At 46.2% G+C, this 12,478-nt stretch overlaps 3 protein-coding genes; 2 read left to right on the top strand and 1 right to left on the bottom strand.

Moving 5' to 3' along the window:
• Nucleotides 1-6,542: 6,542 nt before the first annotated feature.
• On the top strand, nt 6,543-6,680 carry CHC_T00002671001 (hypothetical protein). Its single transcript, XM_005713923.1, has one exon. It carries the CDS (start codon nt 6,543-6,545, stop codon nt 6,678-6,680), a length of 138 nt encoding a protein of 45 aa, XP_005713980.1.
• Nucleotides 6,681-10,990: 4,310 nt separating this feature from the next.
• CHC_T00002670001 (hypothetical protein) lies at nt 10,991-11,113 on the bottom strand. The gene has a single exon (XM_005713922.1). The coding sequence runs from the start codon at nt 11,111-11,113 to the stop codon at nt 10,991-10,993; it is 123 nt and encodes a 40-aa protein (XP_005713979.1).
• Nucleotides 11,114-11,134: 21 nt separating this feature from the next.
• Nucleotides 11,135-11,916, top strand: CHC_T00002669001 (hypothetical protein). XM_005713921.1 is given in 2 exon segments: nt 11,135-11,280; nt 11,281-11,916. The coding sequence occupies 1 exon segment, from the start codon at nt 11,281-11,283 to the stop codon at nt 11,914-11,916; it is 636 nt and encodes a 211-aa protein (XP_005713978.1). The 5' UTR covers nt 11,135-11,280.
• The last annotated feature ends 562 nt before the right edge of the window (nt 11,917-12,478 follow it).

Below are 12,478 nucleotides of genomic sequence, written 5' to 3'. Positions count from 1 at the left end.
CACAGGAGAGCTCCGCCAAGGTTAGCAATAAAATGCACTTGTTTACTGATTCGTTCTTGACCCAATCCGTCTAGGAGGTAGAGGACTCAATATCTATATACCGAAACATAGCCGTGAACCTTGCTGATAATGTTTCACTAACGGTCAACGAACCGGTCGCGACCTTTGATACGGTTGCACTCATGTGACCGACGGAATTAATCGAGGCCAACAGTCGGCAGCACTGTAAACTACGAAGGTAAGTGTACAGAAGACACCAGTCATACACGTGTAAGGCTTCTGTAATGCAACATATGAATGCTGCACACCGCGAGTGTGCCTTTACAATTGACACTCGGGGGTTTTCTTGAGATGGAAGTTGTGCCCATCAAGCGCGAACATCCTTCGATACTGGCGTCCGCACAATCCATTGTTGCACAGGCACGTCAAGTCTTCCGGTTTCCATGATTTGTTCTAAGGCGCTACAAGGAGCTGGCTTGGTGAGTGCATCGGCGGGGTTGTCCTCAGATCTGATCCATCCAACATCGCTTATTTCTTGGGAAGCATAAGATTCCCGCGCGGATTGGATGTCAATCATAAGGCGTTTTTCGGTAGTCGTTGTGGACTTGACGATTGTTTTAAATAAACTGTCGCTATCAGTGAACATTGATAGTGGGAGTTTCTTTCCAAACATTTTTTCCAAGTCATGTCTGATTAAGTACGCAAAGTCGAAGCCATCCGCGAACGCCAACGTTTCAGCCCCCATCACAGATCTCGTAACACGCTTGCTTTTATACGAAGAGAAGTGCAAAATATTGCAACGTCCAAACTTGTCGCATAGGAAGACTATGAAGCCGAGTTGAGACCGGAGCGAAGGTGTGTTGGCGAAGGAAGAATCTGTGAAGACGCGGACTGAGATACTGTCTTTATCAAGCCGTTGTTGAAGTATGCCCCTCCTGGGTTTCGCACGAATGCGATCGATAATACAGTTGATTGCCTTTACGTGTGACGGGTTGAAATCTTTCTCGCTTACTTGTGCCATGAGATTTACTGCTGCGGCCACATCAGGCCTTGTGTGTGTAATCCAAGCCAGTTCGTGACGTTTAGATCTAAATCCCGAAAACGTACTGTCCTTCGACAAAGATGATATCTTCCTGGCGAAGTTTTCTTGATGCATGAGGTATCCATTTGGGACAGTGTCAATTTGGATCCCTGCAAAGCGAATATTGCCCGTCTCTCTTTTCTTTGACTGAAATTTCTGCGACGTTAACTTCGAATCATCCTCGAACGTGGCGTCTCCGGCCCCTACAGTGTCGTCCACATATGACCCTGTCATACCATGTAATTTCCCGTGTACGACTTTGAAGAACAAGGAAAGATCTCCAGTAGTGGAGGACATGTGGAGGTCGTTCTTGAGATGATTTGAGAAGGTATGATGCCAGTAGTCCCCTGAATCAGAGAGACCGTACAACGGTTTTAAAAGTTGCAGCAGTTGACCAGAGGACAAATTGAACTCTTTCGTTGGTCTGACATATACGTCCCGCATGAGTCTATCCGCGCTCTGCAGATACGCCTGGGACACATCCTGCGACCAAATGTTGAAACCAAAAATTGCTGCCAAAGCCACGAGTAGCCGTATAGAACTTTGGCGAACATTAGTGCTGTTGTGGACTAAAATATTCTTTTCGGTGTCTCTATGGCCCTGTACAACAAAACGTGCCTTGTAAGACTCCTCGTTTGTTTCGACATTCTTGATTGCTAGTACGAAACGTCCCCCAAGTATATTTGCTCCAGATGGTACATCTTCTTTGAACACAACTCTGTATACTCCTCTTTCTGCAAGGCCTGCGAGTTCCTTCGCTTTGGCCACATCGAACATTCCAGATGTCGCCCTCTTGTCAGATGGATGAAGAACCTCAGTGACGAGGATGCCAGGAACGCAACTCGAGCGGAATTGGCCCATTCCCTCTACAAGCCGCTTGATTTCTCTATCCCCTTGCACCTGTGGCATCGGAATTACTTGTGAAAGATGGAAATGTTTCTCCTTCCCTTCATAGTGCAGGTATACTTCCTTCTCAAATATCTTCGAAACGCGGTATGGTCCCAGCCATTCACCGGGTTTTTCTCGAAACACTAACACATCGTCTCCTGGTTTGATATCATACCGCGTAGCAGGTGGAAGTTTTGCGCGAAGCGCTTCTCTAATTCGTCGTTCGGCAGTTATTGTTGCCATCTCGCGCCTAGCAGTTTCAAGTGCGGCCATTCTTTCTCTCTGTTGAGGTAGACTGGCGTTTACCACCGGAAAGGCCGGATCGACTCCATAAACCAGCTTCGAGGGCACCTGCCCATTCGGTCCTAACGTGTCGTTAGCTGCTTTGACCGCCAAGCGTAACGATATTTCAGGATCTAAGCGGGGATATTGTGAACGAATAATTCGAAAAATTCTTCTGATAGGGGCGTGATACCTCTCCCCGATCCCAATGGAGTTATGACTCTCCACTCCAGACAGCTGTAGATTTATACCGTGAAGCGCGGTGACGTCTCCCCAAAGCTTGGACGTGAAAACGGATCCCTGGTCTGCTCTAATGCGATTTGGATAGCCAACGTAGACAGTGACCCATGCTTCTAAGAATGCGTCCCAAACGTGTTGCGCAGACAACGACTTGGGCAAGCCAATATTCTGATATCCGGTATGAGTGTCCACAATATGGAGCACAGGGTTGCCGGAAAGCCAGAACAAGTCTATAGAAACTTCATGGTTAAAAATTACCTCGTCGTTTGGAAGACTAACTCGAAATCTGTACGGCCTCGTGCCGAATCGCTTGCATCCTTGACACTTGTCAACTATTTCTTGAATTAGACGAGATGTGTCTGGCTGTATCCTATCTGGTGTCCCACGCTTCAATAGAGAAAGTAGCTTTTGCGCAGAAGGATGAAAGAAATGGAGATGAAGTCGTTCTAGTTCCATACGACTGTACAAAATTTTCTTAGTATCCCATCGAACGAAAAGATGTCCATGCGTTCTGGTTATGGGTAGCTTCCATCCTCCGTCTTTGCTAATGAGCACATTTTCTACATTATCTGCTATCAAGCCGTGCCGATCGAGAAAGTCTAAGCCCAACAGAAGAGGGACATCTGCGTCAACCACGTCGATTGAACATGGAATAAAACAACTTTCTGAAATAGGAATTCTTACGTTGAGTCTTCCCAAACTTGTTTTGACACCATCTCCGAACTTGTAAGAGAACGGTGAGGTTTGTAAACGGAACGGAATACGTTTTTCTCGACAGTACGCCTTTGCCTGAGAAAGGCCACAGACTGACTTCTGTGCACCCGTGTCCACACATGCACCCACGAATGTGTGTGCATTGTACTGCAGATTTGAATTCGAGCTGTTGACCTTAAGAACATTTTTGAATATGCGAGCGGAGAAGAAAGGGCTTGAGTTCTGTGGTGGTATTCGCGTTCCACCGACAAATCGGCATTTCTGCAAATGACGTTTAGTATATCTCGGCTTCAAGGAGGAAAGGATGTGGTCAGGTGGTTTCTTGTGCCTAATGAGCGGGACGAGACGGCAATTCAAGCCCCGACTCAAAAACCCTGGTCATCAATCTGCCTTTCCTGATCAGGACATTTCCCAAAGTCTTGCACTAGGCTCTCTGATACTTCTGTAGTGTTGTGGTTGACCTTGAACTCTTCTGCTGCGTTTTCTTCGAGTTCCGTCATCAACGCGCCCGTCTGTTGGTCCATATCGCAGGTTTCATCCTGCGAGTAGTTTGTATTCAGTATACACTCCCTCATTTCCTGGGCCAGGTCATCCACAACCTCGTTGATATGAACATTCACTGGAGATCGGTGAACGTTCTTCAGGCGATTGCGAACTACACGATCCATATCGAGTGGATGTTTACACTTGTACCAACGACACCCCGCTTGCCCACAATTGTGACACGTCATCGCGGAACGGTGTGGGGAGTCTGAAGTGTTAGTGCCTCTCCAATTGTGTCGGTTCTGGGGGCTTCTTACGCTGCTTCGCCCAGCGCCGTGGCGGGGAATGATAGACGCTCTGCCCAGTGGTTCATTTCCGTATCGTCCTTGCCCTGCGAAGTTGACGTTTTTCCAGCGACTTGTGCGCAAGCGGTTGCTTCCCCCTGTGGACAATATTTTTGACGCTTCATCGTGACGGTTGGCCTGTTGTAGGGCATATTCAAGGCGTTCTATCAAGTTGTGGTATTTCAAATCACTAGCGGACACATTTGATAAAACAGTCTTGGCCCAATCTCTGCCGACAACCGCGGCTTGTAAATGAAGCAACTTGGCGCGATCTGTCTTGTCCTCGGGGTGGGACATTGGCGTCAGCCTGTCAATTTCGTCTACAGTTCTCCTGAATGCCTTGCCCTCAGAAGATTCCTCCTCGTTTTCGAACTGGGAGATGTGTAATTCACTCAGACGATTGGAAATGTAGTTCTGTTTCGCTGCTGAAGCATATCGATCGTGAAAATATCTGATCACCTCTCCATAGTTTTGCACCTTACCTTCAATCTCGTTAATAAAGAATTGTAAGGCGGCCCCATCGAGGAAGTAGTGAAGGTACTTAACCTTTTCCTGGCCCGTGACACTGTTCTGCTCACACATAAACTGATATCGACTTAGCTTCGTAAGCCAGTCTTCATCACCTTTCCCATGGAAACGCTGTTTCTCATTCGAATATGCTGTACTCATGCCCTTTGCAGCACTGCCTGCGTTGGAATGTGAGGTGACATTCTGAAAGCGTGTTCTCCCACCTTCCACTACAGTATTTGAGTCTTGAATCTGGGAAGGAATTGCTGGTTGATAAGTCACTACATTTGGATCAACAACAGCAGAGTGGGAATGCGGAAATTCTCCACGCTTAATCGCCTTAAATTGTGCAATCGAGGCATTTCTCTCCTCTTCATATTCAGACATATGCCAAATACTGCAAATGAGGCGACTGACAATGAGTCTTCCAGACTCACTCGTCTCAGGGGTCTCCACTCCATTCACATTAAGGAAAGTACGAATCTTTTTATAGATTTCGTAATTAACTGCAATATTCGGATGAACAAGTTCTCTTGGTTCCATGTCTTCCCTAATTTGGGTAAGTAAGTTGTGGCCTTGTGGAACAGGCGTTTGGGTAGAATATCCTACGAAGAGGTTGTACAGACTTTCTTGTTGCGCATTGCTCAACAAAATATCTCCAAATGGAGTTTGATTCGGCGCTCGCGAGCTGGGGGTTGGAACCCCTTCTGCAGAAGCCATCGATCGTGCGCCTTCTCGTGGCTGCGCCGTCAATCTCTGCTTGGGTGGCATATTCTACATGTACTATGTAGCTCGGTTCGGCGTTTTCTTGACTTCTTCAGCTCTTAATGATGAAGTTCTCTTTAATTCCGGAATGTCGGAAAACTCCTCTGAGCTTCCTTGTGATGCTGACTCTGACAGTAGGCGCTCGGGAGCCTACGCCGTTCCTTGAATAGAAACGCGAGTCGGTGAGAACGAAAAGCGCGGACGCTCGCACAGGAGAGCTCCGCCAAGGTTAGCAATAAAATGCACTTGTTTACTGATTCGTTCTTGACCCAATCCGTCTAGGAGGTAGAGGACTCAATATCTATATACCGAAACATAGCCGTGAACCTTGCTGATAATGTTTCACTAACGGTCAACGAACCGGTCGCGACCTTTGATACGGTTGCACTCATGTGACCGACGGAATTAATCGAGGCCAACAGTCGGCAGCACTGTAAACTACGAAGGTAAGTGTACAGAAGACACCAGTCATACACGTGTAAGGCTTCTGTAATGCAACATATGAATGCTGCACACCGCGAGTGTGCCTTTACAATTGACATCACTGGTTAAGAATTACTGTGCCCGACGATATGTCAGTAATACTATCCATTGCCTCATCCTTTTCCAATCCCATCCTGATGCCCCTGTTCAGAGCAAATTCCTGGACGAATTTGATGAAGCTCTCACAAAGCGAGTACCATGGGTTTAGAAATAGTCTCTCTATCACATGAGAGCAAACATCCCTTGCCGGTTCCTCCAAGGCACGGTCGCAGAACACGTCCATAGTCTCAATCCATCTCTCTGTGTTTCTTACGGCCTTATGAAGACGCGCTAACCTTTTCTCACATTTCTCCCACGCTTCCCGAGACTTCTCAACTTTCGAGACGTCACAATAGCCTTCATAAAGGTCATATCTATCTAAAATGGTCCGACAGATTGGGCACTTAACGAATGGATATGGCTGAGATTGTAAATACTTCTCTATGCACTGCTTGTGGAGCCTGTGCCCGCAAATAACGCAATGGGATGGAAATTTGGAAACCTTCTCTAGGCAGACGGCACACTCACCTTCACCTTCATTGCCGCTGATTTTCATCTCCACGTTACACCGGGTGGCAATGACGGCAAGAGACGATTTGATAAATTTAATTCTGCCATCGCCCTCCTGTTCACAACTTTTTGGTGTCAATTATCTGATGCGCAGTAGCCAGCATTGGCGGATACTTTGTTTTAGTGCGAAGAATTAACTTCATGTAATGGGCGACTCCGAAAACATAAATTGTGTACACACAAATTTCCTTGTGTATGTGTGTCGTATTTTGTGCCTTGGCACGGAAATGCATGTGAACAAAAATTTGTGTAAGACACATTTAATGCCAATTCACCCTCAGTGAGGTGTCAGCACGCCGGCGGACGGATTGCGGTACCCCCTTCACGCCCTATCCTATGATACTGACGAAAGAGCCACCGGCTTGGGGACAAATATCGGGTGCCGGCTCCTCGTCGGAGTCGGCAACATGAGCCATGTAGACGTTGGGCTGCGGGGTTGGACAGCGGCTGACACGACGGAGGGAAAGTGTGGAGGGAGGCCAGATCGAAATAGGAATGAGGTTGCCGAGGGGTGGGATGGGTTGATCGGACAGATCGCAGAGAAATATTTGAGCACATGGTATGATATAGGGTGGTATAGGTGGGTGCGGATGTGCGTTTGTGTCTGTGCACAAACAATTACATCGGGAGGGGAACGAAGAGCAAATCGGCGGTTTGTGTATGCACAAACACCTCCGACTCAATCAAAATCGGCGGATTTGCGCATACACAAAATGTGTTTTTATGTTTTTCGGAGTCGCCCAATAACTGACTTCATAGAAGATTTCTTGGTTCATTTTGGATTTGCAAGCTCAAAGCGATATTGCCTTGCGGAGTTCAAAATGATACGTTTTGACTTGGCAAATTCGAGGCGTTATTTGATATTCTGGATCAGATATTTTGGAAGCTTACGCTGTAATAGAACAGCGTCGCGATGAGGTATTTATACAATTTGGACGAGCCCAACAAGCCCCTTGTATCGCTATTCTGATGAACCTAATATATTAATATTGCTTAAAAGTAAGCCTCTTGTCTTATAAGCTTGATGCTGACCGGTGAAAGTCACTGTATGAGATCGTTAGGTGAATTTTCGCTCTTGTGGAAACAATTATAAAAAGTACAGTTTTGCCGTAGTCAGTGTAACGCATAAAGGCATTGCGTGCATAGAAGTATTTTAAAATAGCAGGGAACGGTGTTAAGGAAAAGCTCGAAATGTGACACGCAGCCATCAAACAGAATTCCCAGCCCCTCATTTTAAAAATGCAGAAACCCTTTTAGCGGCCTTGGACGTATTCCTCGTCCCAAAATTTCTAGAAATAAAAATAGATTCTGGAAACATGAGTGGATGGTCACCTTGATTTTTCCAAAACTAGGACGCGGCCAGAATGCTTTACCTTTGAAGGTAGTGTGAATAATCGCTTCGCTCTTTCCCATCTGTGGGTTTGCGGGGACCATTTCTCAATCTCTTTTTCCTCCTTCCATTAAACAGCATACGGTAAATCGGTATTGGTTGCGCTGTCGGGAGATACTGACCAATTACGCCATCCTGGAGTTCGCTTTTGTTAAACGACCGCATTTTTGACAGCCACCTATTTGGAGGATGGCGTAACGCGAAAAGACATGTTACTGTACTTCCGTCTGATACCATATATATGCAGGGCACATACAGTGGACTAAGCAATTCAAACTGCGGCTCATATCCGACAAAATAATTCTAGAAATCTATTTACTGATAATCGCTACATTGATCTTCTACTAATGCCCTATTTCCATGAATCATTTGGTGATCACGTTTGCAATCTGCTCTGGCTCGTGTCTATCGGACCGATAGTCCTCGTATGAGGACAATAGTTATTTTATTTTTTCTGAACAACCCATGAGCGATTTCACTTTTGTTTCTTTTGAAACCAGAAAGGCATCACTACAGGTATAGCACTTGTTTGTCGATTCTAGCGAAAACCAACTCGTTGACGCACATGAAGGTGTTCAAAAGAAAAGGTCGCGCTACAGTACGGGATTTTCTTTAATCTAATTTATACCAGTTGTGTAGAAACATTGCGTTGAGGGCTTTCTATTTCGTTCTAACTGTAGAAAAATGTTAAAATGGGCCAACCTACCAAAGAAAAATAGAAACCGTGGCCATCAAAGCTGAAAAGAAATAAAAATCGCAGATTGCCTTGGTATGATAACGCTTGGCTGGCTGGACACTACGCTAGGACAGTCCTGAGGGTGTGCGCGCCGTTGTTACACTCTACTTGTCGTGTCCAACACTGCAATAGGTAATGAACATGATAAATAGTGATAGACTAGATACATGACACTTGAAAACTCTTTTGGAGAAAAATAGAAAGAAATTGGGCTGGGCCCTGAGATTGTCTTTGATCCGAAAGGGACCACTGGAAACAGGTCTCGATACGGAAACGGTCTTCTCAATGACATTGAGCCAAAAGAAACATTGTTTCTTTTGGTACAATGAAGTACTGTACAGCATCCCCTTCGGATTGCAAACTGCCCAGGTCCAAGAGGTCGAGGAGGGAAAAGTGAAATACACCTTCGAGCGTCGCCATGGCCTTGCACCGCGAGACGCATACCAAACTACCATTTCCCATTAGCTTGCCGCCATCAAGAACGTATCAGTCTGGCAGCCCTTCATTTGGAGTAATGTATTGTACCACACTTGTACTGTTGCACAGTAGAGGAGACGAGACTAGATGCTAGTCATACCGGTGATACACATTTCCGAGAAAGTTAAATATTTGCGCCAGGGCTTCGTCACTAAGCGCTTTCGTAGGTTTCAGTTTCATCAAAGTGCTTGTGTTGTCCGGCAAACATCCTAAAAGTGTACGGACACGTACAGCCATGTTCTGGATAAGCCTCACTACTGTACATTCATAGTTTATTGGTTAACCGTACTAGTGTCTAGGTGACAAATGGCCTCATATGAGGTCACTTTTCAACTTAATTTTTCTCGACTTGTGCTAGCTGAACAAAAATGGAAAAAGATACTCTCGCCACCGCAGTTGACTTCTGCGCTTTGGAAGGGTGGAGCTTGGTGAGATCTGCACGTCCTTTCCGGGCTTTTTGAGAATACCTAAAGAAGAAGCTTTTTTAATGAACATCAAAACGTTTTTTGTTGATATCTTCGAAACCAAAACGCCTGTTTAAAATATCATCCGATGTTGAAACTATATTAGATTCTTAGTATTTCTGTGTACTCATAACTGCTATCCCGATGTTTTGCAGGAAGCTATTACCGAGGGAATATTGGTTAAAGAAATGGTGTCTAAACTGATTTTATAAAAATTTGATTTAATGTATACATTTTTGCAAAAAAAAACCGGCCTCATATGAGGCCAAGCCTGACCTCATATGAGGCAAATTGCCGGTCGTCTAGACACTAGTACTGTAGTGGGCCGGGAACCGTCAGGGAGTTACGAGACAAGTTTCTACGCTCGTTGCAGTATGTACGAGACAAGTTTCTACGCTCGTTGCAGTATGAATCAATCGTAAACCCGCTAATCCGACATGTGCGTGAACCAATGGCGCTTCCTCTTCGCTTGCGTGATGGTCTCAGAATCTGACTTCGCAGGAGGCCCAAGATGAGGCATCAATACAGTAAATATTGTTATTTGCGAACGGTCTTAAGCGCTAACATAACTGTGAGTAGATATAGTCTCTAGTCCATTGTTCTGCAAAGATAGTTATATAGTGCTTCCTCGATCTTTTTTTCTTCCCGTCTTTCGAATAGTGGCTGTACATATATTTTGCCGTCTCAGCTCGAGAGCGGTCACAGAGGCCTGCAGTGCAAAGTGGGAGATGGGCTCCAACTTCTCAGATTGGCCCTCCGACGATCTCGTCGCGTCCGATTCATTTCAAAGCAGTTGGCCTTGTCACAAAAAACAACGGCGATAGATACTGTACAGCACATGTAAAAGCTGCCTTCAAACATTTAAAAATTTATATGCCGAGCAAAGTTAGCAACAATGCAAATACATCCCCCTGTGTCTTCCTTGTTGGTCTTCCTTGTTGCCCATTTTCACGGCTAATAATGCTTCCCACACATGGATCCTCCCACTCCCGAACGCTTGTGCAGCTTCCTTGTTGCGTCAGGGTGTGACAGGTATAGTGCAGTATTTTACCTCGACTTGTTGCATATTAGCCTCATAGTGTTATACTATTTCGGTACTGCAACGCGAATGTCAATACTATCATCTCGTGTGATGGACGGAAGCCGAAACATACTTGACTGCCCCTTTTCCGCTCATCTCTCGTCTCCAAATCCTGATGTACTGTGACGGAAACAATCGCGACTATTGAAGTTTTGTTGTCCTTATTTTCTGCCTCCTGTGCATCTGGACATGTTCCGGGCATTTTGCTCTCAGTTTGTGTTCCCGGACAATTTCTGACAGGTACGGGACGACTCATGTGAGTCGTCCCGTACCTGTGAACAGTTAGTCTCATCTTCGTTAGCACAGTACAGCGTAAGCCAGGTGCTCTCCTGCCGATGAAGGGCTATCTATCAGACAGCATGCCTTATGATTGTTCAGTTCGTATCGGAAAATTCTTAACTTGAAAAATAGAGTATGTGGACAGGTCATGGCTTTGTTCACGACTTTTACATTTGTATTCTCGCCGATGTCGCACCGCGCTTCGACAGTTTTTCACCAATAATTGATTCTGAACATGAATGCACAAATGTCGTTTTATTTATCAGAAAAACTACAATATGGACGCTCATGTTGTGGGCTCCGACGTCTCATTCACATGAATCAAACCTTTCCTGAACAACTAGGGGCAAAGGGAGTAAAATTCGTAAATTCGCCAAGGTCGGAGTCGGCGTCAATGGAGCTCAAATCGGACTCCTCTATTGGTGACGTCTCTCATTTCTGAGAGCGAAAGGACTTAATGACTATCGCAACATTCATATTTCTGAGAGTAGCCACGATAGCCCCTCTCGGCGGCTTGCATCCTGTACGAGTAGTAAGGGGTGCCGCACTTGAAGATATGACAGTAGTACAGGTGCTTGCACGCCTTCTCAGCCAAATGCTCGTACGTGCATTTGCACGGGCAAGGCTTCTTGGTCGTTGTCGTCGTGGGCGGCTTCGTCGGCGGCGGATGATAGTAGTCACAGCACGTCTTCCCAGGGTAGTAGCCGTCGTAACACTCCTGAAGATAGCAACCGTGCGAAACGCTCTTGCGCCCACACTGCCTGGCGGCGACGCTGATTTTATGTCCAGTAAAGCACTTGCAAGGGCACGGCGGCGGCTTGTGAGGCGGCTTGTGAGGAGGCTTGTAAGGAGGCCTGTGAGGCGGCTTGTGAGGAGGCTTGTGACGAGGCCTGTGAGGCGGCTTGTGAGGAGGCTTGTGACGAGGCCTGTGAGGCGGCTTGCGGTGCTTCGGCGGGGGCTTGTAGTAGTCCTCGTAATAAGCCGACCGGCTATCCTGCTCCAAAGTAGGATTGGAGCCGAACTCGGCGGCAAGGCATACGGTAGCCAAAGCCAGAAGGACGAAAAGTGTAGCGGTATTCATGGTGTGCACTGAGCAGGGGTGAGACTTGAGGTATCAGCACGTTGGTGGTTGGAGCGATGGAGAGAGTGAAAGGGGTCTGGGCCTGAAGGAAACCCCGCCTTATATAGATATTTGTGGCACGCTTCATGCTAACACTTCCCGGCTTCAGCAGGTTCAGTTTGAAGGGTCGAATTTTTTTGATGCGATGCTGAGGTTTGAACAGTGTTCTTTGCAATGAACATCAATCTATTGTGCTGCGCATATTCCGAGGTGACAGTAAGTTGAGCCGCCAACTCGAGGTTTCGATATGAGCTTGGAGAAGAGACATCCTCTTCAGACTTCAAATTTTGTTTTTGTCGTGCTCCGTCAGAGCAAAGGATTTTGCTGTATTTCTTCTAGGTCTTGTGCTTTGTCATAACTTGTTCACATTCCGTAAAGCAAGTACCTGTCAAGATTCTTGTCATAGCCTCATAGCAGGTGATCAAGTACAATAAGCCTGATTTCTTTAATTAAAAATTACATCCAAACGAGCTCAGCTTCATGGCCGAGTACATCCTGCTTGTCGTAGAAGGACGATGACAGGAATATGTCTTCT

This window comes from Chondrus crispus, genomic scaffold, assembly GCF_000350225.1.
Source record: "Chondrus crispus Stackhouse genomic scaffold, scaffold_15, whole genome shotgun sequence".
Classification (NCBI taxonomy): Eukaryota; Rhodophyta; class Florideophyceae; order Gigartinales; family Gigartinaceae; genus Chondrus; species Chondrus crispus.
The sequence above is the reverse complement of the archived record's forward strand: the minus strand, read 5'-3'. Positions and strand labels throughout refer to the sequence as shown.

Bases quoted from the DNA above. Each gene is read 5' to 3' on its own strand.
- CHC_T00002670001 (XM_005713922.1), bottom strand. From the start codon at position 11,113: ATGAGCGTCCATATTGTAGTTTTTCTGATAAATAAAACGACATTTGTG.
- CHC_T00002671001 (XM_005713923.1), top strand. From the start codon at position 6,543: ATGGGCGACTCCGAAAACATAAATTGTGTACACACAAATTTCCTTGTG.
- CHC_T00002669001 (XM_005713921.1), top strand. From the start codon at position 11,281: ATGACTATCGCAACATTCATATTTCTGAGAGTAGCCACGATAGCCCCT.